This window comes from Schistosoma mansoni, chromosome 3 (genome assembly GCF_000237925.1).
Source record: "Schistosoma mansoni strain Puerto Rico chromosome 3, complete genome".
NCBI classification, from domain to species: domain Eukaryota; kingdom Metazoa; phylum Platyhelminthes; class Trematoda; order Strigeidida; family Schistosomatidae; genus Schistosoma; species Schistosoma mansoni.
Window position 1 is genome coordinate 23,895,129 of NC_031497.1, and position 27,774 is coordinate 23,922,902.

At 36.9% G+C, this 27,774-nt stretch overlaps 4 protein-coding genes across 4 annotated transcripts in view; 3 read left to right on the plus strand and 1 right to left on the minus strand.

The window, feature by feature from the left end:
- Window positions 1-373, plus strand: part of Smp_132530 (hypothetical protein) — a gene marked incomplete at both ends in the record, with an annotated part of 6,645 nt that extends 6,272 nt beyond the window's left edge. Inside the window, one exon of the mRNA XM_018799725.1 lies at window positions 321-373. Within this exon, the coding sequence (XP_018651485.1) occupies window positions 321-373 (53 nt within the window). The remainder of the gene's footprint in view (window positions 1-320) is intronic.
- A 6,545-nt stretch (window positions 374-6,918) lies between these two features.
- On the plus strand, window positions 6,919-8,797 carry Smp_187370 (phosphoglycerate kinase; the record flags this gene model as incomplete). The annotated part of the gene is made up of 4 exons (XM_018799726.1): window positions 6,919-7,031; window positions 7,073-7,123; window positions 7,163-7,460; window positions 8,690-8,797. The coding sequence occupies exons 1-4, from the start codon at window positions 6,970-6,972 to the stop codon at window positions 8,795-8,797; spliced, it is 519 nt and encodes a 172-aa protein (XP_018651486.1). The 5' UTR covers window positions 6,919-6,969.
- Window positions 8,798-13,896: 5,099 nt separating this feature from the next.
- Smp_018890 (phosphoglycerate kinase) lies at window positions 13,897-19,918 on the plus strand (the record flags this gene model as incomplete). The annotated part of the gene is made up of 6 exons (XM_018799727.1): window positions 13,897-14,012; window positions 14,176-14,290; window positions 16,321-16,500; window positions 18,239-18,416; window positions 18,660-18,758; window positions 19,542-19,918. 6 exons carry the CDS (start codon window positions 13,897-13,899, stop codon window positions 19,583-19,585), a joined length of 732 nt encoding a protein of 243 aa, XP_018651487.1. The 3' UTR covers window positions 19,586-19,918.
- Window positions 19,919-23,945: 4,027 nt separating this feature from the next.
- The window catches only part of Smp_132540 (axon guidance protein), a gene marked incomplete at both ends in the record, with an annotated part of 88,155 nt that continues 84,326 nt past the window's right edge, over window positions 23,946-27,774 (minus strand). Inside the window, one exon of the mRNA XM_018799728.1 lies at window positions 23,946-24,433. Coding sequence (XP_018651488.1) covers window positions 23,946-24,433 — 488 coding nt within the window. The remainder of the gene's footprint in view (window positions 24,434-27,774) is intronic.

Here is a 27,774-nt window from a genome sequence, read left to right on the forward strand (position 1 = left end):
AGACCCCACCCCACAGAGAAAACCTGAAACCCCTGGAGGAGCCCAAAAAAGAACAAAAACGGCCGTCCAGTTCTTCCAAGTTTTCCATAGTGGTCTAGCTTCAATTAACTCACGCTTTCAACTATGAAAATACTAAATCTCCACCAAAACCCCTTCTGATTTTCTTATGTGATTGTTTTCCAAAGATGCTCTGTTTTGTGATATTCTTTTCTATTCGAATAGTTATTGTAATATAAGTACTTTTTTTCTTAAGAGCTGTTTTGAATTAAGGAGAATTTATTAAAAGGAAAGTCAGTACTTACTGAGTATTCATATTTTAGAGTTCATTGAGATAGTTTCATCAGACACTAATGTGCGTCGTGGCAATGACTAACATCATGTTATTAATCAGCACTGAGGAATCGAACGGTGTATATTTCGAAACGTTCCCGAATATTATACATAACCAATGGGACGCATCAACGCTACGTAAAACCTGTAAGCTATAGCAGTATAAAGCTTTATTGCAAGAATATCGAAGATCACTTGTAGTTACTAAACTGTAGGTGCTTTCCAAAAATGTATTTTAATCTTAGTAACGACCAATTTAAGCGTAACCCATTCTTTATTTATTTAAATACATAGACATTGGTACAAGGAGGCACCAGGTAAATGTGCGCCACATAAGTCATTCGGTTTGTGTGGGGGCTGGGATACTGCCCGAGTGCCCAAACCGAAGCGGGTGGTTTACTTAGGAGGCCACACGCGGAGCCTTCGACTTGAAGGTCTAATCCACAAGACGGTGGAGGAATGTAAGGAAACGCAGTCCCATGGTATCTGGTGAACAACAGTAGGTTCACACGCCTTCTGTCTCCTTAGGATCCTGAAGCCTATGTGCACCACTGATTCAGAATCGGGGTTTTCCAACTCCCTTAGGTGGATACTCCGTATCTACCAACCCGGTTAAAGAGTCGGACATTCGCTTTTCGTCTCCTCAGCTTTGTGAGCAAAACCCCTGCCGCGAGAAGGCAGTGAGGAGGACCTTTGTGGTCGTGGTTGTATGCACATGGCCATGTAAGCATTGCGAGAGGGGGAGTGGACTTTCTCCGCCGTCGGCCATACCAGGGCATTTAAGGTCATAAGTTACTCTGCAGTGAACTGAGTAAAATGTTTGGGTTTATGAAAAAACAGTTACTTTAATTTAGGAACCCGTTTTTGTAGTAGATCTGCCTAAGTAATATTATGCCCCCTTAATCATACTGTTTAGACGCATTTCATACTATCACATTCTTTAGGCACTCCTCAATAGTGATCCGTAGGTACTTTTCGTTTTTTTGTATTTCTGGGTGTTTAGAATTGGCACACTGTCTATTCAACGCCAAACTCGCAGCAGCATCACCAGGACAGTCCGGAGTGCCTGGACTGCTCTTCAATTTTGTGCAATTCTTCTCTGTTTTGTGTCAAGTGGTTTCATTCAGACAACAGTTTCAATGACTTTTGATGGTCACGATTAGTTATACCGTAACCAGGCCTTTACGATAAGTATGTGATTTTATGGGGTTTGATTCTGTAATGTTACAGCCTCGTCAGTCGGAACTTCTGTCTACTATGGTCTGATTTTATAATTATATATTGTGTAGTCACTACTGGCTACGTTTGGAGGAAAAACATTATACTCTATTCCCTAGCTTTCGTCATAAGTTTTGAAATAATATAGATAAGTGGACAGATATCCTGACCGAAGACAGGTACCGACTGGCAATCTCGAAGAATATATATAAGATGAAAGGATGAAGTCGAAGCAGTAAGGTTTGAATTTTTGAAAGGTTGTGATGTATATGTAAACTGTCCATATCAGGCATTCACTAATTTTTAGTCCTTGATTGGTTATATCCGTTTGAGGATTATAGCACGACCCGACATAAAACACTCTTACCCTTAATAGCTGTCTTGCGATTTTCATGCTTCTTTACTTCTACATGGAATCAAGTAAGATTTTCTCGTGACCATCATTGTGTTTGGGTCGATGCATTGGAAGTTTCTTGAGTAGTCGTGTTGCCCGATTCGGTTCTATCGGGTTTGTATTCGTGTTTTTCTCAGGACAGATGTCTGGACTTCGTAAGGCATGGAATACTCTAGGTTGAACATCCTTATCGATCACCAATGCAGATGGTCGGGGACTACTGGAGTTGTACGGGAATGGTGTGGTAGCTTACATCAACATCACAACCCACAATACCTAGAGTGGCCTACTCTTTCGTCGTATATAGGCACCATGCTACTTTTATGATTGTATATAGACGTTACTACAGAAGTTTGTTAGTAAGAATAGAAGAAATAGAGTGCGATTACCGCCGTATCGAAAAGTCAGTCGTGTGCCAACTGATTCTAGCTGACTGACGTTGACGAGGTTTGGTGGATCTTTTAACACAAGTCACGCCTCTTCGGTGGTTAGAATAGGGCTCACTGACACTTTACAATCCATTAGTGCCAGTCGAGTGTTTTATGACTCGCTTGCTAACTCTGAAGGATTTCATATTATTCACACTACTTATCTCAGATGTCAGTACTTTATTTATGACTGCAATTTGGACTTATGTGCTTAGTCGGAAAAATCTCTTTGGAGGAAAGCGCTACCCCTGTACTTGAATAAAATTTATTTGAATGATTGTGGATAGAATGGAAGGATCATTCACTTAACGGGCTTCCATATCCAGTGGGAGTCGGTCACCTTGTAGGAACCTAGGTATTTGTGTAAACGTTTTAAGTTTCACTGTCATATGACAGAACAAAGATTTTTGCGAGTTTACTACTGGAGATTAGCCAAACACATTTATGAAAAAACATTGGCAGATACTCCAGTTTTTCAGATTAGGCAAGTGAACAGATCTTAGCAATCTCATTTGATCCTTCTGTTCGGATTTGATATCTGTTTCAGCAAGTTTTCTAACGACTACAGGACGAAACCAAACTTTTACATCATTCTTTGTCAGTTGACATTTGGGTTTAACTATTGACCGTCCATGTAATACAGTCTGTCATGGATAAGTGAAAGAAAGAGATTGGCGTCAATATCGTTGGCCAAGACATGACTCACATTAATTTTCCATCTTCATTAGTTGCACAATTATCACAACTTACTTAGCATTTCCCTCTTAGGTTTTGTACAGACATGCTTCTAATGGTATTATTTTATGGCTTCCAAATTCTAGATGACGTTTTTCCTTCTGTCAGATTTCTTGCTTACTTATGATTACCTAAGTCATACTCCTATTCAGTGAAGGTGTTATTGGAGCTCGTGAAATTTCGGTTCCTCCAATTATTAATTTTAGAACGTTTTGGGTCTAATTTTCTTATTCCATTTTGGCAAACATTTACGGAACAATAGTAGCGATTCTTTCCCACTTGATTTCAGTTATTGTATAAACTAGACATTTTATGTCTCTTCATTTTCCTCACACAATCTGTCTGTAGTTCCAAGCTTACTCTTTTGTTGTTCTTCAACTTTCATTTTGCTCACGATGTGCAGATGATGTATCCATCCACTAGTGTAATAATATTCAGCATTTGAGCTTTAGTGAATGCGTGATAAATTCGGGAAACATAATTTATCTTCAAAACTATATCAGGCTGTATCTTTATGTAGCAGCAATAACGAACCGACGCTTTTCTCGTGCACTCAGCAAATCGTCAAGTAAACTAAAATGGGATAGGATCTAAGTATATGACAGCATTTATTCGCCCATGTTTTTGGTAATATACGTGAAGTATTCACAAGTTCACAGTACTTAGGTCAGTAGATCCAGTTTCTTACCTAAGTGATGCCACTTTACGTACTTGACAGCCAACGCTGAAGCAAATCGATGTGTTGACCAATATGACCGGCATGATTGAACATAAAGCAGTATTGGCCCTCATTTAGGCAGCTAAAATGGTATTTTTATTTCTATTTGTTCTAAACTAAGTACCTAAATAAAACGTACGGAAACCATTTAGTAATTTCACTTATCTGGACACTAACATTCGATGTCAATTATTTAGTCTTCAGAAGACTTTTATTGTTCCTTTTTAGGTTGAGTTCTTGTTCATCTTAACACAAAATAAACATTATTTAAAGATTAATTACGGCTTATGCATTGCTGGTGGTTAGTTATCGCCCTATTTCAGATGGTGAATGTGCACAAATACTGCTTAAGGAAATAAATTTGCTAGTATACACTTCTTGTTATCATAAACGACTTTGTCAAATTAAAACACACACTTAGGACTGTAGTGATATAGATTCCTAAGCACACGATCTTTGAAGCTGAATATAGGTTGACTGAGAGAATTCACATAAAATATTCAACAAGAAGAGAGGGTCAGGAAGTGAACGCAGGAAAAATGATTGGTATAACATAACAGCCTTGTGGGCGTCATCATTCAGTGTGACTCATACCTTTCCACGTAAAATATCTGATTAAAACTCAGGGACAAATGTTTTATTTATCTGTACCAAACATCACATCAATGATTTTCACGATAGGATGGGTCAGTATAGACAATGATACGAATTTCACGTAAGATCTTATAGATTAGATAGTCACATCACTACAATTTTATTATTAAAATAAAAATGATAAGTGTACTAATGCCGAACTAGGCCATTATTCTACAGGATAATTAATGGTTATATATATCTCACTGTACTATATTTGGACTCGCAATCAGTTTTACGGAAGATTTTATGATTGTCGATTACAATTTAAGGAAAAAAGGAATAAGAGGACGAATCAAATTCTCCCTCAAAGTATTCTACCCTCCTATCATAAAAATCACAAAATCTGCAGTCAGTATGAAAACGGTGTGGTTATATTAGACTTCCGAAATACTGAAGTCTGTATTTCTTCTGTGGAAAAGTATGAGAGTCAACTAAAGGCGAAGTCAAGGATGACTGACTGAGAAGACGTATTTTCATTGGAAACAGGGCTGTCATGGCGTATAACTTGTAAGGCGCCCGACAACCGAATGAGATTCCTTTGTAGAGGTTAATAAACTCATAAAACAGTTAATTATGCAAGTCTTCCACGTCAATGTTGACCTTAGTTGTTTTCCTCAACACACCCTAGCTGAGGGCACTTAGTTACACATCCACATTAGATGAAGAGGGGGTTCGCTGTGCTATTCATCCTTTGCAGCTGTTAGCCAGCTTAGACCAAAGGTCTCACGATATATCGATAGCCTCCCAAATATAACTTCGAACCACATGATTTCTGGCTTATTACTTGACTATATTTACACAACTCCAATAAAAAGGTGTTACATCTAAAGGAGTTGTCGAATTCTGAATATTTGTGCAATCTTCACATCGAAAAATTCAAACTGCGATCCCTTGGTGACGTTTAACTCATGAGGTTTCATTTGAGTTTAAAGACTGACCATTACGGTTAATGACTATGTACAATTTACTTTTTGTTTTTAAGCATTCCTGATGTATTATTATTATCTGACTTGCTATCATCTTATTGGTGCAAAAATAGTATATGCCTTGGCCTAATTTGTCTTTTAGTGTTGTATTTATTCCATATGAAGTAATGACATAATTCATTTCTATTTCTTTGTTTCTGAGGTCTACTTCACGTTTTTTAATCCTAAGGTGATAAATATTATCATTGGGATACTGAAATTCCTGTCTGCTCCCCGTCACATATTCTTATTCAGTTGTGCTCTCACTGCCACTGGATAAGATATTTCCGATAAACGTCTTTAGTTTCCATGGCTTTTTTCCGTGTCAGTCTTCCGACTGTAGCTGTAAATAATTCCCCAAAATCAATAGCTTTCTAAGTGTTCGACATTGGATACTGACCACGTTGTTTAAGTGGACTTGTTCAACTTTCGGTTTCGGCTTTCGGTCATGCATCCGTACCAGATCACGTTTCGACTCAGCGTGGGACACTACTCCTACGTTCACTAGCCATCTTAGAATAAACGCTTCTCGATATATTGATAACGTATCAAATATATCTTTCCTACCTCTTCTCGTCTGACTTCTGATTTCCATTGGTCGGGGAAAAGCTTCGCATATAGAAGGTGCTACTGGTAGCAGGTTGTAAAATCAGAGTACTGGTCGTATCTTCACGACCTTGTAAAATAATATTTTTCAGTCTTCAGTAATAAGGACATGAGGTCTATTGACCTATTTTAATCCTTGCAGTTTGTTACACTGTGGAGGCCCAATCTCGTCCTGAATATATCGACAGAAGGTGCTGATATTACGTGTTCTGGTAGAGAATTCCAGTAATTCACAACGAAACTCCAGATGTAGACAATTTGACCTCGGTTTTTGGACTTTCATTGAATTTCCTCTCAAATGATTAGCCCGAGAAGGGAGGAAAAGATAGGACATGTTAGTACCAAGGTCATCGTTCAGAAAAGGGTATGCCAATATTAGATCACTCCGTATTCGCTGGTAAAATGGCGGGCACTTTATTTGCCGTTCGCCAGCTTAAAGACAAATAGGCTCATTTAGATGTTGCATTTATATTCTTGTATTGTCACTTTGTGGGGGAGGGGGAATAGAGTTCAGATCCTGCCAATTTATTCATCTAGTTGAATCATCTTCATAACAGATGATAGGTAAGACTGGTTATCAGATAGGGTAGTCAAGTGTAGGTAACAATCGCAAGATGTGACTCAAGTAGAGACTGTGAGCTCTGAAAATTCCAATTCTATTCAAGTGGAATTCCTCATTTACTTGGGTTCCCTTACGAATATTGTTCAATAATAACTATCCCTTTAGTGAGAGAAGACAGCAGCTTCCAACTGATTGGTGACAGTCCAAATGTTTAGATAATTACTGGGTGAATTTTTAACAATACAATCTTATGTCTATGAACCAACGTCGGATTCGTGGGCATGTTTTTATTGGGAACTGAGGGCTTTGTTTTTCTACTTACATTTGTAGGACACATTTTTCGGAAGATTCGTTGACATATTCAGTTTGTGTACGTGATGGGTTTGTCGAAGCTTAGTATTTCAGATGTTGACCTTAAAGGAAAACGTGTTCTTATTCGGTAAGAATGATTTTAGATGATTAGAGTCAAATGCTCTATAGAGTTGATTTTAACGTCCCTATGAAAGATGGGAAAGTCACTAACACTCAAAGGTAATAGTCGGAAATTATAGTTACTTTGTACCATTTTAGAATAGCAGCTGCCATACCAACTATTAAATATGCTTTGGATAAGGGGGCCAAAAGTGTCGTCTTAATGTCCCATTTAGGTCGGCCAGATGGGCACAAAGTTGATAAGTATTCTCTAAAGCCTGTGTGCCCTGAAGTGTCAAAGTTGTTAGGCAAAGAAGTTACGTTCCTCAATGATTGTGTTGGGCCTGACGTAGTTAACGCATGTGCCAATCCTGCTCCCGGAAGCGTTTTTTTGCTAGAGAATCTACGCTTTCACGTTGAAGAGGAAGGAAAAGGTGTCTCACCAACCGGCGAAAAAGTTAGTCCTATTCCTCATTTTTTTTATCAAGTTTACGGATTACTATAGCGTGTCATGAGTCGCCGCTGCGAACACTAGCTAATAAGCTAGAATGCTCCCATTTTTGTAACTATTAAATATTCAGTACGAATGCAACCAACTTGTAGGATTCTCTTAGAAGTATTGTTAGGAGTTCCGTATGAACATCTTTTGTTTTGGTACTGTCACCAGATTTTTTTCTAGGACTATCAATGGTTAGAGCACTATATTGGTTCTAAAGCTATTTCAATGAAACTATAATTTATAGACGGATCAATCAGATTTACGTTAACATATTTTGGATTTGGGCCTGGACTTCATTCGTCGTTACAGCTAGGCAGCATTCTGGTATTATAGCTAGTGTCAGTTCGTAACAAAGTCCCTTACTATCCTAACCCTAGCGTCTGGTTGTAAATCTCAATTCATTCTAATTCATAGCTCATTTGAACCTAGTAAGTAGGTGGACGTTCTCAGGGTCACCTATGAGACACTCAGAGGTCGTACTTAAGTTACAGAATCACCGTCATTTAATGCTCATATTATTTAATCATCTGTTATATATTGTGAAAGTAGAAAGATAAGATTTAGTGTGATAACGTATTGAACAAGATACAGATCTAATGTTACCTGTTTCATGTGATGTTAATATACTATCGGATTATTCAGTTATTTTATGGATATCTGCAAGATTCGTAAGATTTCTAGGTAGATCATATGGACGTATTATCTACTTCTTGAAAATAAATACAATTATTGATACTTCTAGGCACCGTATATCTGCTTAACGTTAACTAATATCTACAGAATTTAATGTAGTAAAGTAATAATTCAGTAGATTAGCTGTGTGTTTGTTGATCCCTAAATTACGACTCGCAAGTATATTTCATCCCAGTGCATGTATTTTAGAGTAGAAAAACTTTCTTATTAGTCACTTCCTAACTTGATGTGAAATAATTGGTGGCCGGTGTAGTTTGTCGGACACCTATTAACTGCATCATGACATTCACCTGAAAATCATAAGATGTTTTTCTAGTACTACATATTAGCGCACACTGAGGCTTGATTCTTACTGTTTGTTTCAAAGACACATTTGTAGATAGTTTCCTTTATCAATTATAACCCTTTATCGTCTATTCTACGCTTTCTTATATTTTGCCGACTTATTACTTTGTTCTTCGTTATTACAAACTTCATATCCTTTTTCTTGACAGACAAAAGCCACTGCTGACCAAATCAAGGCTTTCAGTGAGAGTCTAACAAAACTTGGTGATGTCTACGTCAACGATGCCTTTGGGACGGCACATAGAGCTCATGCGTAAGTTAGTCGGGTTGAGAAGCTAGTGATTTTATAAACATGCAACAAAAAGCCTAATAGATGTGTTCAGCACTGTATAAGTTAATGCGCGATGCTTAATTAAGTTGTATGTCGGCAATCTTCTACAGGTCAATCAGAAAGATTACTTAATTTCAACACGATAAATTCATTTGTTATCGGTCCGAGAACAGTTATTCCATTTAGATCAAGAAAAATTGAATTCAAGAAGACAAGTGTTATAAGCACTTTTATCACGACCCAGCTACTCTTATTGCTTAGTATTCTTGACGCCACTTCACTCGACAACTCCCCAGACAATAACATGGTTGGAGAGGGACGTAGTTATATTCCGGATAGCAAGGTAGAATGAGAGCAAGTACTACAATAGGAAAAAACATTAGCATATTCACAATTGTACGCAAGACAGTTCTAGAGTGTTCTCCAAGTATACGTTAGCACTGATTGGCTAAGAAATGGCCAATCAGTGTTCCCCAACACAATTCTGCACCAAACATGCTTTAATTCAGTCTATATCTCACTAGGAACATGTCAAACGACTTCGACTAAGTATCATAAAAACCGGTCATTTGCACATCAGGAGCTCTTAATTTTTAAGTCAGGAATCATAGCGCTGTGTATCGGTCTAAGTTGTTATACCTTACACCAACAGAGTAGATCAAGATTAGAAACAAATGGAAAGAAATAACATCAATGAACCATATTGTTTGCTGTTTCATTTTATTGTACTGTAATGTATTTTACAAATATAATTTTTCAGAAACTGTCATACATTAGTAGAAAAAAAATTTTAGTCTATGACTTTATAAATGTGAAACATGGCCATTAAGAACTCCGCCTGTAGCTCCTCTGGGGGTTGCTGCCGGTCCCAAGCCCGGGTAAAGGAGGAGGGTTAGGCATGGGGTTAGCGAACCCATCCCGTAGAAAATCAACTCGCTAAAAAAACGCTAACCAGAAAAAATCATTCAAACCATTTAAACTCTGCCCTGGGAGTAGAAGGAATAATTATGACGTCTCATGATGAAAGCCGAGTTCATTCGGAAGTCATGAGGCCGATGCACCTTCTTACAAACAGAGCAACAATTCTTATAGGTACATGGAATGTCCGGACAATGTGGGAGACCGGAAGAGTCTTCCAAATTGCTGCAGAAATGAGAAAATACAACCTGGAGGTGCTTGGAATCAGTGAAACGCATTGGACGCAGGTTGGACAACAACGACTGTCTTCAGGGGAACTTCTGTTATACTCCGGTCATGAAGAAGAAAATGCCCCACATACACAAGGAGTTGCATTGATGCTGTCCAGAAAAGCACAAAATGCACTTATAGGATGGGAATCTCATGGACCAAGGATCATCAAAGCCTCCTTCAAAACAAAGAGAGTGGGCATTACAATGAACGTCATCCAATGCTATGCGCCGACCAACGACTACGATGAAGACGCTAAAGACCAATTCTACGATAGGCTGCAGTCGATCTTCGAGAAGTGCCCAACCAAAGACCTGACCATTCTGATGGGAGATCTCAATGCCAAGGTTGGAAAGGACAACACTGGATATGAAGACGTCATGGGACAACATGGACTGGGAGAAAGGAACGAAAATGGTGAGAGATTTGCAAACCTATGTGCCTTCAATAAACTGGTCATAGGTGGCACCACATTTCCACACAAAAACATACACAAAGCCACTTGGATTTCACCGGATCACACTACACAGAATCAAATCGACCATATCTGCATCAACAAAAAGTTCAGGAGGACGATGGAGGATGTGAGGACCAGAAGAGGAGCTGATATAGCATCCGATCACCATTTGCTGGTCGCCAAGATGAAACTAAAACTCAAGAAGCACTGGACAACGGTGCGGACAACATCACAAAAGATTAATACGGCCTATCTTCGAGATGCTGACAAACTCAACAAATTCAACATAGCCCTCAGCAACAGGTTCGAGGCCTTTCATGATCTACTCAATGGAGAGGGAACCACCATAGAGAGCAACTGGAAAGGTATCAAAGAGGCAATCATTTCAACATGTCAGGAGGTTCTGGGCCAAAAGAAGCACCATCACAGGGAATGGATCACTGTTGGTACACTGGATAAAATTGAAGAAAGAAGGAACAAGAAGGCAGCAATCAATATCAGCCGAACAAGAGCGGAAAAAGCCAAGGCACAAGCCGAATACACAGAGGCAAACAAGCAAGTGAAGAGGAGCATCAGAACCAACAAACGTAAATATGTGGAAGATTTAGCGATGACAGCGGAAAAGGCTGCAAGAGAGGGAAACATGAGACAACTGTATGATACAACCAAGAAACTTGCTGGAGATTACCGTAAACCAGAAAGACCAGTGAAAAGCAAGGAAGGCAAAGTAATCACCGACATTGAAGAACAACGAAACAGGTGGGTAGAACACTTCAAAGAACTCTTAAATCGACCAGCTCCACTGAACCCACCCAACATCGAAGCAGCACCCACAGACCTCCCAATCGATATTGGCCCACCAACAATTGAAGAGATCAGCATGGCCATTAGACAAATCAAGATCGGCAAAGCAGCGGGACCAGACAACATCCCGGCAGAGGCACTGAAAGCAAATGTAGCAGCAACTGCCAAGATACTACACATCCTCTTCAGTAAGATTTGGAACGAAGAACAAGTACCAACAGACTGGAAAAAAGGACTTCTGATCAAAGTACCAAAGAAAGGTGATCTTAGCAAGTGCGACAACTACAGGGGCATCACTCTCCTCTCAATACCAGGGAAAGTCTTCAACAGAGTATTGTTAAACAGGATGAAGGATTCCGTAGACGCCCAACTTCGAGATCAACAAGCTGGATTTCGTAAGGATAGATCGTGCACAGATCAAATCGCAACTCTACGTATCATTGTGGAACAATCAATCGAATGGAATTCATCACTCTACATCAACTTCATCGACTACGAGAAGGCATTTGATAGCGTGAACAGGACGACACTATGGAGGCTTCTTCGACACTACGGCGTGCCTGAGAAAATAGTCAATATCATACGGAACTCCTATGATGGACTAAACTGCCAAATCGTCCACGGAGGACAACTCACCGACTCGTTTGAAGTAAAGACTGGTGTAAGGCAAGGTTGCCTACTCTCACCGTTTCTCTTTCTCCTGGTAATAGACTGGATCATGAAGACGTCAACGACTGGAGGAAAGCACGGGATACAGTGGACAGGCAGGATGCAACTTGACGATCTAGACTTCGCGGATGATCTGGCTCTTCTATCACAAACGCAACAACAAATTCAGGAGAAAACGACCAGTGTAGCAGCAGCCTCAGCAGCAGTAGGTCTCAATATAAACAAAGGGAAAAGCAAGACTCTCCGATGCAACACAATATGCACCAATCAAATTACACTTGACGGAGAAGCTTTGGAAGATGTGGAAACCTTTACATACCTGGGCAGCATCATTGATGAACACGGTGGATCAGATGCAGATGTGAGGGCGAGGATCGGCAAAGCAAGAGCAGCATACTTACAACTGAAAAACATCTGGAGCTCAAAACAATTGTCAACCAACACCAAGGTTAGAATTTTCAATACAAATGTCAAGACAGTTCTATTGTATGGGGCGGAGACGTGGAGAACTACGAAAGCCATTATCCAGAAGATACAAGTGTTTATTAACAGTTGTCTACGCAAGATACTTCGGATCCGATGGCCAGACACTATCAGCAACAAGTTACTGTGGGAGACAACAAACCAGATTGCAGCGGAGGAAGAAATCAGGAGGAGGCGCTGGAAGTGGATAGGGCACACTTTGAGGAAATCACCCGATTGCGTCACAAGACAAGCCCTCACATGGAATCCTGAAGGTCAAAGGAGAAGAGGAAGACCAAAGAACACATTACGCCGAGAAATAGAGACAGACATGAGAAGAATGAACAAGAACTAGATAGAACTAGAAAAGAAGGCCCAGGACAGAGTGGGTTGGAGAAAGCTGGTCGGCGGCCTATGCTCCATTGGGAGTAACAGGCGAAAGTAAGTAAGTAAAATGGCCATTAAGAGTAGAGGTTATTCGTAGGTTACGGGTATTCGATCGCTGGTGTCTACGAAGCATTACTCGTGCATTTTAGGACCACAGAGTAAGCCATGACTTGGTTGTGAATAGAGTACTAGGCAAGGATTTGAAATTGATTGATGAGGTATTAAATCTTCATCAACTGAGGTATTTGGGACATGTGTTACGTATGCCCAATCTCCAGCTACCTCGATGGGCGGTGTTTTCTGGTGTAGGAGTAGGTTGGGAGAGAGGCAAGGGTGGCCAAACCAAAAGCTGTCAGTACTCCATGAAGTCACTGACAGTTGAACTTGGCCATGTTGATAGGTGTGGATTATCCATCACAACTAATGGTTAGACTTTGGATGACATGGCTTAAAATCGTTTGTAATTGCACAGGTGCATCCGTTTTTTGTCTTCCCCCAAATCCTGAAATTCTAAATTCCTCATAACTATTTTGTTTTCATTTCACTGATTTATATTTCCTTTTCGAGTTGCATCTTTGATGCCTAATCTTTCGTGTTACCACTGGTACTGTTACTGCCTCTACTATTCTGAGATTTGGCCTGACAACTCGGTGTGTTAGTGGGGCATGGCAACTCGAGCCGATGTACATGCGTACAGGTTCTACGTTATGACTGACAGACTGACTACCACCTTTCCGACTAAAAATCAAACATAATAAAGTTCCCGATTCCTAATAAAATCATTCAAAATAATACTAGCCTACATTTTCCACTGTTTTCGTTATAATTCATTATTGAATCATTCCTACTTGTGGAAATAACTTCTAATGTTAGGTTATTAATTCATTTAACTGGTATAGGTTCGTCTACTTTGAGCCACACTGTGCGATGACTAATGATACTAGCTTGTTCCCCAAACCGAAGCAGGTGAGATTCTCACCTGCGACTTTATGGCCAGAAGTCGAGGGCCCTAACCACTCTGCCACAGCTTCACATTCTTTAGATATTGAGTTATTTGTACAGTATATTCTGGTTTTGCGTAACTCAACTATTTCTTCCTCATTTTGCTTTATAGTTCTATGGTCGGCTGCCAACTACCACAAAAAGCCTGTGGATTTCTCATGAATAAAGAATTGACATACTTCGCCAAAGCTCTGGAAAATCCAGAACGCCCTTTCTTAGCTATTTTAGGAGGGTAAGGATTTTGTTAATTTGCTGCATGTACATCCCATATATTAGTACATTTTTCAGGTTTTAGATAAAATTTAATGTTATATATATATATATATATATATATATATATATATATATATATATATATATATATATAATTAAAGTAACTTCTTTCCTTCGTCTAGTGCCAAGGTTAGCGACAAGATCCAGTTGATCAATAATATGCTTGACAAAGTTAATGAATTAATCATCGGTGGTGGGATGGCGTATACATTTCTTAAGCAAATACACAATATGCATGTAAGTCACCTTATATTTTTGTATTTGTATCTATATGTTTGTATTATATACTCGCATTACTAACAGTACCTGGAGTAAATTCTCTACTTCTCTATTTTCACAGTAAAAGTTGTAAGAAGTAAATAAAATGGTAAATAAAACGCATCCTCGATGGACGCACTAAGTCTGTTATAACTTGTGACGGAGTGGATGCCCTGTTAATGTATAACGTGATAAGACCGCCAATTAGAGAGCAGTGATTTATCGATCAGACCAGTGATACACAAAAACCGTACGAGCAGTCTAGGGTACTTATTGGTCCTGCTTTCTGCCTAGCCCAGCCAGTTAAGTCCAGAACAGTCTCTGCGGTATGAATCATTATATTTCAACCATACTGAGTTTATATACCAATCAGACTGACCACATTGTACCATAAAATAGAAAATAACATTTGTACAAGATTTAGCCAAATGTGGCTGTGAATAGGGGAGATAGTAAATAATAGACAGGGTATAATTCATGAATGGTAAATCGTATGACAATAGTTCATGAGTCAAAATAAAGCTAATAATAAGGGAAAGATGAATATGAATAGTTTAGTTATTTAGCAATCATACAATAAAAAATATATATGCATAGTATTGGTTGATAAATAGATCCCAAAGTTACCATTCATTATCCTCATCGGTGCATAACCAAGTCTTAATGGTTTCTTATAAGTGTTACAACTTTAGCGTTTTGTTTATAAGAAAACTGCCTTCTTCTACTGATAATCTTATTAGGTATCAATTGTAGGCTCTGTTGAACTTTCCCTGTACTAATTTCTACACAGTGACCCACAATCGGACAAAATACGGCTCGATGCAAGAGGAGACAAAAATAACAGATGGATACGCACTTACACCCATCATGTCTCAGTACACTTAATTTGAACATTGGGTAGATTGCTATAAATAAATAATATATTTGTAATATCCCAATGAGTAGAAAAATTAGATTTTCTGGTGTTTCGTGACTCAGTTTAAGCCACTTCTTCAGAGAATAAATAACCAAGTAAAAATTAATTCAAGTTTAAATAATACAACGCAACAATAAGAATATTAAGTGATCAATGAAAAAACAGGTCTGAATAAATCAATGTCATGTCATTTCGGTCAAGGTGATTCATAAGCGACATGTATGTAAATTCGTATGTATGTATGTGTACACTGTTAAGGATGAATATTGTGTGACTTGACTGATCACTGAATATTCTTATTGTTCCATTGTACGATTTAAACTTGAATTAATTTTTACTAGGTTATTTATTCTCTGAAGAAGTGGCTTACACTGAGTCACGAAACATCAGAAAATCTAATTTTTTTACTCATTGGGATATTAAAAATGTATTATTTATTTGAAGAAAAAGGTTTATACAATCAATATTTTAGCGTTCATGAGTCAATGAAAAGTAGAGGGCAGGTGCACCACTGCGATTGGTTTTGAGTTTTATCGCTAAAGTAGTCAGCAATCATTGGTTACGACCATACCGTGGATACTAATACGGAAGTTGTGTCTTCATATATGGTTCAGATTAACGGTAAGTGGCTTCTAAGACCAACGTCATATATTGGTCTAGTCGCTGTTAGATTCTCCGTGAAGATTATAGGTAAATTATACGACGTTTATCCTCAGGTTTTTGATTCACAAATCGATTAACTGGAAACTTAGTGGACTGAAATCTTTTCTATGTTGCTTTAATTAACGTGATTATTTTCCGTACCTTTATACCAAATAAAATGGTTCTGTAGCAATGGGTAGCTGGACTTGTATTAAAGGTACTTTAGCGGCTTCAGTCAATCTACGTTTACAAACTTACTAACTGATTTATCATATTTATCTAGTATTCTTTGTCTCATAATATTGCTCAGCTATTTCACTATGGCAAATTCAAATAATGTTTCAGTCACATCGGAAATTTTTTCAACTCTTGAATGTACCATACATTCAAGGGTTACGTTTTACCTCTAGAATGTACGTAAGTAAAATGTTTGTGTTTTTCTTATTTTCAGATAGGAAATAGTTTATTTGATGCACCAGGTGCAGAAATTGTTCATAAAGTAATGGAAACTGCAAAGGCTAAAAATGTTGCAATTCACTTACCGGTTGATTTCGTAACTGCCGATAAATTTGCTGATGATGCGAACACCGAAATAAGAACTATACAATCCGGAATTGCCGATGGTTGGATGGTGAGTTAAACTTTTATTCATAACAGAAGTGAATAACAAATTCATTTGTTAATAATTTTTTGTTTTGTGTGTCTCGTTCCTTATTCCATCAACTTTAAACATGTACAAAAACGAATTACATCAACTTATTTGATTTTTCTCAAAGAGTGAGAGCATCTAGCTTTCCTATTCAATCAGAAGAACATTTGCTTAATAGTAAGGTAACTTTTCTTTACAATAGCCTTCAAATACTCTGATACGGTCGAGGATGGGAAGAGTCCGCTATTCCTCTCGAAATGCTCTCATGGCTACCCGTATATAGCCACTTCCAAGAAAGTCCTACTCACTGCCTTTTCGCGGCGGGGTTGTTTACGGAATTGAGAGAACGGAAAGCGAATGTTCGGCGCTTTTATTGGGTTGGTGGATACGGAGAATCCACTTAGGGGAGTAGTTCGTAAACCACGATTACAAACTAACGGGATATATGAGCTCCAGTATACTAAGGGAACAAATGACGTATGAACCTATTGTTGGTCACCATCTACTACGGGACCGCATCTCCTAACGTTGCTCCACTGCCTTGTGGTTTAGACATCTAGATCAAGAGCTCAAAAAGTGACCTCCTAGGAAAACCAAATATTTCTGTTCGGGCACCCGGGAAGTATCCCAGCCCATACAAATTGAATGATAATTACGCTGTGGCACATATATATTGTGGTGCCCTTTTGTACCAATGTTTGTTTCAGTAAATAAATAAGCGTCATTTAAAGAAATATTGTAAACAAGGATATCGTCTTAGTTTTGGACAGTAGTATGGATAACTAATGGTACTAAGGGTTCGCAATTTATTTCATTTAAACACATAAATATTGGTACGAAGGGGCACCAGATATATATGCGCCGCACAAATCTCATTTGATTTGTGTGAGGGCTGTGATACTGCCCAGGTGCCCAAACTGAAGCAGGCGGTTTTCTTAGGAGGCCACACCCGGAGCCTTTCACCTAAAGGTCTGATCCACAAGACAGTGGAACATCGTGAGGAGATGCAGTCCCATGATAGCCAGTGACTAATAATTGGTTCATACGCCATTGTTCTCTCAGGATGCTGGAGCCCGTGTGCACCATTGGTTTGGAATCAAGGTTTTTCAACTCCCCTAGGTGGAATATCCGTGTCCACCAACCCGGTTAAAGCGCCGGACATTCTCTTTTCGTCATCTCAATTTCGTAAACAACAGTAATGCCACGAGAAGACAATGAGTAGGACTTCCTTGTCAGAGGCTATATACGCGTGGTCATTTGAGAGCATTTGGAGAGGGAGAGCGGACTCTCCTCACTCTCGGCCGTACCAGGGCATTTGGGGGTTCTCAAAGAAAACTCCAAGCTATTTACTTCAGCAGTTACTATGTTCAATCTTTAATATCAAAACATTTTGAAGTATTTAAAGATGATCCTTCCTCTTTCATGTGTTTGAGTGTATTTTATGAATAAAAACATACGGTTTATAAAAATTTAATAGTCGGTAAAGGAATCCTCCTTTTTGAAACCTTTGTTACAATAGATTAAACGTTTTTTTAGTAGGTGCATCCTATTTGTTTTGTTATACGGCATGCTTTACCTCATAAAAATCCAATAAATCACTATGTCAAGAGTCATATGTTTACGTTAAGAATGGGCTTCTTATATTATATAATGTTAAAAACCTGTGGATAACATCTGATTGCTAGTTTCCTTACACTTGTTTTTTTGTTAATTTCATAAGGGATTAGATATTGGTCCAAAAACAATTGAAGAATTCAGTAAAGTGATTAGTCGTGCCAAAACTATTGTTTGGAACGGTCCGATGGGTGTTTTTGAAATGGACAAATTTGCAACAGGAACAAAAGCAGCAATGGATGAAGTAGTCAAAGCTACTAAAAATGGTGCTACAACTATTATTGGTAAGTTGTATTTATCCAATTTTTTTTAATCCTCGTTGAACTAATACACTGCTCTGAATGAGTTATTTTCATTTCCATAGTAGTAAAGTATAAACCATAATCACTATGACAGGCAGTATTACAAAGTTACGTTTTAATATTCATTGAATTTGAAAAACATCTCTTTTCATATGGAGTCCTTATTTTAATTTGTTTCTAACCGTTTAAAGATTCGTATTGGTTTTCTCTCTACTACTTCTTTAGGTGGTGGTGACACCGCAACATGCTGCGCCAAATGGGACACAGAAGACAAAGTTAGTCATGTCAGTACTGGTGGTGGTGCTAGTCTTGAACTTCTCGAAGGTAGGAATGGCTTCAGTCCAATTATTTGCACTTATTATCGGTATGACGGAATGATTGACACACTTGTGTTGTATTTGACATTGAGTCCTCTGATCTGGAGCCCACGCTACTAGCTAATACTTTTTCTGCGTAGCAGATAGAGGGTCTTAAAGGATTGACTTTCAACCAGTAGTTTGTATGTTTAAACACCATTCTGTTTTGGCATCTGGGTAATGTCACGTGCCTTAACACCAGGAGTATTATTATTATTGTAAATACAGTAACCTGTATAAGTCAGGCTTATAAGTAGTCAGTTTTACGCACTGAAAATAATGGCTTCGACGTCGATTATGGCTTGTATCTGTCATTGGTACAGTTGAAAAGTCTTGTATAAATGACTCGAAGAACACTCATGATAATAAGTTGATATCAGTAATCTTAAATCCTGGGAGATTGAACACGCAATGTGCCACATGGTTATTATAATCATAGTATTAATAGATTTAATACTGCATATCCTGAATATAAGTTTATTGGAAAAAAATATTCATTTTTCTACCATTCACTTAGTTAAATGTGTTTGTTTTCGCCAAAGCAACTGTAATTTCACACCACATAACCGACTTTAAACAGTCGTTGTAAACCGAAATGCATTAAACAGTCGTTTCGTTTCAGTATGGTAATCCTCAACAATGATTATCTACGATTCCACCAGGGATCGAGCTCACTCCATTCATTTTTTACGGTATATGTTAAACGTCTTTTCTTCTGTATCATAAATATGTTCTTGTTTTTCTGTTGCAGGTAAACAATTACCCGGAGTTGTTGCACTTACGGATGCTCATTAATACGTTCGGTTATAATATCCCTTAACTTCATAATTAATTATAATTAGTGTTCTTAACTTTGAATTGTCACAATTGTTCCCAGTTTTATGGTTACTTTTTACTGTTATATATCTGTTCTTGATTTGACGGATATATTTTCTCTTTAATTTCTGTACGTGTAGATGTATTTCTGCCATATGCGCATTTGCTGCCAATAGAAATTTCCTGTAATAGTTTTTTTTCCATATATGTGCGTAGCTTTTGCCCATCTTCAAGTGGTATATTGAAAAGGTGCTGTTGGTATTTCATTGTAACATCATCCAAGAATAAAACTTTTGTCATATACTTAGTATCAATAACGCTATTGCGTTATCTGCTGGATTCATCGCGATTATCAAATCTCCGACTAAATGTTTGGAAAAAATATAGGAAAAAGCGAAGTAGATTTTCTGAAATGTCCAAGAGATTGATTTCCTCATTGAAGTTAAGTGTGTCTTATGTTATATGAATGTAAGCATGATATCATAAAATGTCGTTATACGGAGATTCTGATGCAAGTCAACGAAATTCTGTAAATGGCTGATCATCCTGCTTCTTTCAACATGTTTCCGTACAACTAAACTAAAACTAGTAACTGTTAGTCTCAACTGTTGATGGAGCATTAGATTGTCTAACCAGAATCCCTATAATTGTCAAAATTAATGGTTAAATATTTCAAGTAAAATATCTAATAGTGTTGTCGCCAATTGAAACTAATTGTTTTGATAACCCCGTGCAGTTTTCTCAAATTGGGATCATAAAACAAATGTTAACGCTAATAATTTGTTGATATCTATCTTCTTTAAGCCACGACTATTTGTCTTTTCACAATTACTGACTACGCTATTTTTGATCTTCAAGTTTATGGTATGGCTTTTGTATAGAGCGTTCAATGCAAAAGGGAGAGCACTGAAGATTATTCCATTTAGTGCCAAGCGATTGTTTAAGCTTACTGGTGATGATATTATGGATGATAGAACGTTTTAGGTGTCATCTTGACTTTCTTTCAAGTAACATGTAATAATTACTCATTGTTTAATAGATAACTGCTTTGAAAATGAAGAATATTTGAGTGAACAATTGTTCTCAATAGCTTCATCATCAGGCTTTACAGTTATAAGACCATAGTTACTGTGATATTTTACAAAGCCCAAATGAGTCATATATGGATAAATTTGAAAATGTTATTTGTTAAAAATGGCGAATGTGTTTGCATCTGTTACGACATATATACTTCGAAATTGTGTTATTTGCAAATTGGAAAGGTTGTTTAACAAAGGTCAGAATGATTTGGAGTAAAGTGTCCAGTGACAATCAGTATAATAGTAATATAGAGAAAATGAAAATGCAAAAAATCACGTGAATAAAATACATAGTAGGGGAATTTCATCTTGTCAATTGAGATAATAGTGATAATAATAATATAATCGTGAATGTGCACCGCTGAGTAGTCCCAGAATAGAGCGAAACGGCCGTCCATTATATGTTGGAAAAAGGGTATGGAAAAATGCTTAAGTTACTGAATGGTTGATCAATGAGATTGATCTTCATGGGTAGTTTGCGACTATATCGACTTTAAAAATGAGCTGGTTTAAAATAACGATAGAGTTAACTAGTCAATCCTGACTATGAAAGTAAAGACGAGTGATCAGCCCATTGCTGAGTATTGTGATTGGATTCATTCGGTCGTAACTATTTGTGTACCGTTAGCTGTTTCATCATTTGTGATATTCGGGTTTCGTAGATATAATAGATCAATTAGATCTAATTGTTGTAGATTCCTGACGGGATGTATTGACTAGCTAAAAGCTGTATGTTAAGCAACTGATTGTTTGTTTCCTGGTAATCAACTAAACAAGATGATCTTTAATTTTCTAGCACTTAATCGTCAATTTTTCGCCTGTACTCATAATAAGCTTTTTGTGGAGTGTCAAGGCAATTTCTGTCTAGAAAATAAACGACGTACGCTATCATTATATTTTCACTCCAATGTATACGAAAACTCGAAATGTAGTAAGTACAGGTACGCTCGCAAGAAGTTGAGTAGTTATGGATAACACAGCTAGTGACCCATATGTTGGTACTACAATTTGTTGAATAATATTCGGACATTCAAAATCATGGTAAATGTCTGAGATGCCGTCGTCAAGCATTCCAAGCTGCGGTCGTTAAGCTGGCTAGTACAGGTTTAAATCTCAGGAAATATCAGTTCCCTTTAAATTCCGGGTACGCCGTACTGACCAGAGCTTACTAAAATGGGGACTTCCGTTATTAAAATAATACTTTTCTACATATATAGTGTTCTCTTCTAGAAAGTTGGGAATATATCCGGCGTTTTGCGTCCTTATTAGAAAACTTGCGGAGGTCTTAGAACAGAATCAAAATAGAAGTGTAGTCTAGAAGATAAACTGAAGACATTCAGTACTCTTACCAAGCGAGAATTATGATGTAAGATAACTCCAACATCAGAAATACATGCACTCCACTTCAACTACTTCGATTAAGCTAGGCAGTTAGTACCGGCTATTCTCACATAAATGTGACTAAAAAAAGTAATAATCTGCACTTGGGATTGTTCAGTTTTATCACTCGGAATGGGATTTTCACTTGCTTAATTCTTTCTGCAATTTTAGATTTGATTATAGGGTTTCATTTATCAAAGTTTTATTAAGAACTTCAGAAGTAAGAATGTTTTTATGAAATTACTTGAAATATATAAAGTTTACCAGTGTTACATTTAAAACTTCGAAAAATACTTTATCTCCAATAAGTTTAAACAACATAACAACTAAATAACTATCAGTCAGCTACAACGTAGGACTAGGCACACGAATGCATTGGTCCAAGTTGCCATACCTCGTTAGCACAACAAGATAGACATCGAATTGATAGAAGTAGGTAATTTAAAGGCGGTAATATATAAAAGAAAGATTGCATGTAAGGATATAGTACAGGAAGAAAGAAAGTTATGAAGCAATTTTAATCTCAAGGTTTAAGGGGAGATAAAGAGTGTATACACCTGCGCCATTGTGATCAATTCTGATCCATGTCACCTAGAGTCTCCAACCACTGGTTACGATAGTCACGCGGACCCCAACCAAGTAGTCTGCATCTACCAACATTGCTCAGACTAGAAGTTAATGACTTCATGCTCTGGTGCCACGTTTCGGTAAAAAAAAGTAACTATATGAACCATTGAATATCTATTTGAACAAAAATTCATTTAGTTTTGTTTGAATCTTCCCATCGATGTGTTAGGACTTATCAACTCTGAGATGCAGGTAAATCCTGCTGACGAAACGCGCGTCAAACTGGATTTCACTGCTAGCTACTATCCATCTCTGCTTATCTATTTGAACAGTTTGAAGAAATTGTGCTTAAATAAGAATTTTTATTATACAAAAGTTAACATTCACTATTCAAAATACAATAATTTCCCCTTAATACATTATTCATTTAAACAAGCAAATATATATAATATAATAACAACAATATGAAGATAAATTAACACCAGTAATATAATGAGGACATTGAATAGATTATTAAGAGAGACAAAAACAATGATTTACAAGTGTATAATTATTACGTAATAGTGTCTTATTCATAAAGACCGGGAATATAATCAAATGTAATACTTATATTCTATGTATGAATATACTACTATTATTATTATTAGTAGTAGTAGTAGTTGAAGTACTTATGTTTCTAAGTGTTATATCAAACGATAGTTACTTGTTATGTAATAATGTGAAAGTACTTTATATGCATTATGTATCTTAACATTGACTTTTCTAGTCAATGGTTAGATTTTGAATATATATATATATATATATATATATATATATATATATATATATATATATATATGTGCGTGTGAATTGTTTAATTGATGTGATCGTCTTCATTCAATGATAAGATGGAATATAAACAATATATAGATTGAATAGTCTAATATATATTGCCAAAATACATGATTAGATTAAGTAATTGTAACCGATTAATTCATGTGAACCAAATATGATGATTATATAAATACATTATTATAAGTAAGTAGTCAGTAGTTAGTAGTAGTATTAGTAGTAGTAATGTTCTAAAAAATTAGAGATAGATTGTTTGTGTATTATAAAGAGACAAAGGTTGTAAAATAATAAATCAATAACTGATTCTCTACATTAAGGTCAATTATCCTCTTTTATAATGTAAGCCATAAATGATATTGAGGTAGTTTATTACATAACAAATGCATTTTTTTGTATTTTTTTAGCCTTTGAAATCAATATTTAGATGGTAACTATTTATATTCGATGGTTGTACAATTAATCATACCCCCCTTAGTTACTATTTAATCACATTGAATACAAGTACATTTTTTAGCTAATTTTATAGTTCTTTCATAAACAGCACCATTAGGACAATTAAATAATATTGGACGTAATTTAATTTTTATAGCTTGACAACAATGTTGTTTTGTCATTGATGAAGTAATCTTATAAGAATTAAGATGTATTGAATATGGAGATGAAATAGGAGTATTAGAATCTTTCATTTTTATTATATGTGATTGTTTATGATCTAAATTCTGGGGTAACCATACATGATCAGAATTAGTTGATCGTTTATGGAATGCTTTCCATTTATGATATTTAAAGGATTCATTATCATTTGTAATATCATTGTTGTCATTATTGAATGATTCTTGTTGTTGTAAGTTTATCATAGTTGAATCACAAGAACCAGAACATTTACGTATAGATAATTTTCTTGATGAAATACAATTCGTTTGAGGATCACGAATATATGAACGTTGTGTTTCACGATGACAAACAGGTACTAAAATATTTAAAAGGAATAAAAAAATTAAATTTGTAATCTAATTTTAAACAACTAACTTCGAGTTTGTATTTGTACTTACTTACTTACGCTTGTTACCCCTCGTCGAGGAGCATAGGCCGCATACCAACATTCTACATCCAACTCTGTCCTGGGCAACCCTTTCCAGTTGTTATTCATCCTTTTCATATCTGCTTCTACTTCCCGGAGTAATGTGTTAATTAGCCTTCCTTTTTTCTGCTTCCCTTCCGGATTCCAAGTTAGCGATTGCCTCGTGATGCAGTTTGGTGATTTTCGTAGTGTATGTCCAATCCACTTCCTAATTTCCTCTTCAGCTGGAAGCTGGTTTGTCCTCTTCCATAAGATGCTGTTGCTGATAGTATCCGGCCAGTGAATGTTTTGTATTTGTACATTTGGATATAATAGTTCAGTGGATTTATCATGAGAGGATAGTGAAATTCTACAAATTTCTTTATTAGCTTGTGAACGAGATATAGATTCGCGTACCTAGCTTTGAGTCACATTCTAAATGTAAAGACTATTGATATTACCCGTTTTTGCGGTAACCGAAGTAAATGAAGTCGAGTTCCCACCTGCGACTTTGTGGCTCACAGTCGAAACTCTTAAGTAATGAACCACTTCTTCGTAATTCATTGGATGCTGTTAAGCTGCTCATTCCAATATCTATGAGATTTATTATCAGGAACATTTCGTCTTTCAATCCTTAAGTTACGATCTATCATCTGTCATGCTCAGAAGTAAATGAATTCATAGTTCAGTGGTTTAGGCGCGAACTACCAAAATTAGGCTTCTTTAAATATAATAGTAACGGTATTTTTAGAACTATAAAAAATTGTCCTTCAATTAACTGAAGAATGAGTAGAGGTATAGACTTAAGATTATTAGTTTTGGGAAACTTGATTAATTGTAAGTGAACATTCCATAACAACTGACAAAGTGCTGAAGTTCATAAATTCTGTCGTAACAGTGTTATAGTTTAAAATTGGTAACAAGATCAAACAATTGTCAGACACAGTTTCCAATTACTTACTTGCTTACTTACGCCTGTTACCCCCTCCCATGGAGCATAGGCCACCGACCAGCATTCTACAACCTACTCTGTCCTGGGCCTTCCTTTCTAGTTCTATCCGATCGTTGTTCGTTCTTCTCATGTCTATCTCCATTTCTCGGCGTAATGTGTTCTTTGGTCTTCCTCTTTTCCATCGGCCCTGAGGATTCCAAATGAGGGTTTGTCTTGTGACGCAGTTGGGTGCTTTCCTCAATGTGTGTCCTATCCACTTCCAGCACTTCTTTCTCCGCTGAAATCTGGTTTGTTCTCTCCCAAAGTAGGTTGTTGCTGATAATTTGTGGCCAATGGATCCGAAGTATCTTGCGTAGACAACTGTTAATAAACACTTGTATCTTTTGGATGATGGCCTTCGTAGTTCTTCACGTCTCCGCCTCATACAGTAGAACTGTCTTCACATTTGCATTGAAAATTCTGATCTTGGTGTTGGTTGAAAATTGTTTTGAGTTTCAGGTGTTCTTCAGTTGTAAATATGCTGCTCTTGCTTTGCCGATCCGTGCCCTCACATCTGCATCAGATCCACAGTGACAGTTTTCAATTGGTTCTACCATTATCACAACTAGTGGTGTTTCATGATAAATATTATCTTTAAAATGATTAGTTTTTTCCTCAACAATTTGTCATTGAATAGGAATATATTTAATGTTAGCTTTATAATGTTGATTACTAAAGTTCTTTTTAAGTCTGTAAGTGATTCGAAAAATTTAACGTTACTAATTCTTTCAAGTGTATAACTTACTTTCTAGCCGTTATTGAATACTAACAAGAAAGAAATTCATTGACAGGAATTAGTGCTAATTATCCACAAACTGTGAATATCAAAAAGGTAAATAGTTCTAACTGAATGACAAGTCAGTATTAAGGCGAACAGTTTTAGCAGAATCAGGAGTTGTGCATTCTATTTATTCTGATCAATAGATGTTTCGACTTTACCAGTAGTCGTAGTTTTCAATTTAACTATGAGTTAGTATACTTCAAAGAATGAAACTTGTTCTGTTTGAAACATTTCTTGCATGACAAGATGAGCCAACTCATATTTATACGCGACTCTACGTTGTTTATGATTAACCGACGAAATAAACAATTGTCTACGCAAGATACTGAATGTCCGTTGGCCGGATACCATTATTTTCTAAACTAGTTAGACATTAATATCGTTGAACATCGGCTCAGTGGTCTAGATATTAAGCGTTAGTGAGTAAGACCGAAGGTCCTGGGTTCGAGTCCAGCGTGAAAGATCTTGAATGTGAACTGATGAGGAGTCCCATATTAGGGCGAAACGGGCGTTCAATGCTTCCAGGTTTTCAATCGTGGTCTGAAATCCATCGATTCATAATTTCAATCAATAACTCAATAGTCTCCACAACCCTATACTGATAGTTCAATTAAAACAGTATTAAGTACTTAAGCAAACTGATATTACAAATTAATGATGTTTTAGTGACACGTGATTTTCAGTTACGTTATAAACTAATTCCTACAACATATACAAGCGAACAATATTGTTTTCCATATTAAATCTTCATTAAGCTTTACACTAATATACATGAATATTTATATGGATATGTAAAATTATTAAACTAATCAAGGTAGTTCATATGACATTGAAAACTATAGCATAGATTACATAAATAAAAACAGCAAATTTCGTTCTATTGTGGGACTCCTCGGCAGTGCTCATCCACGAGATTCGAAACCAAGATCTGTCAGTCTCGCGCGCAAGCGCTTAACCTCTGGGAGTCCCACAACGGGACGAAACGGCCGTCTAGAGCATCCAGGTTTTCCATGGTGATCTAGCTTCAATTAACTCATGATTTCAATTACTAAAATCTCAACAAAAAATCCCCTTCTCAAGTTATCTGTATTTAGTTGTTAAATGTCAAATTTGTTACATTAATTAAAGTAAGTGAATCATTCAACAGAAATAATCACTTTTCTGGCTTTAGTTTGGTTTTGTATATGTACAGTTTAGTCATGAAAAATATTTAAAAGGGGTTTTGTGGAGATTTCAGTATTTTTCCAAATTTAAATCATGAGTCGATTGAAGGTAGACCACCATGGAAAACCTGGAAGCACTGGACGGCCGTTTCTTCCTATTATGGGACTCCTCCACAAAACCCCTTCTGATTATAATCATATACTCACTAGTGACTGACTTCAAGATACATGTCCTGGAGTTCTAGTAGGAAGCAGTGACCAGTGGAGTTCAACCAGGTCTGTTTGGAGATATCAACTCACTGATGACATTGGTGAA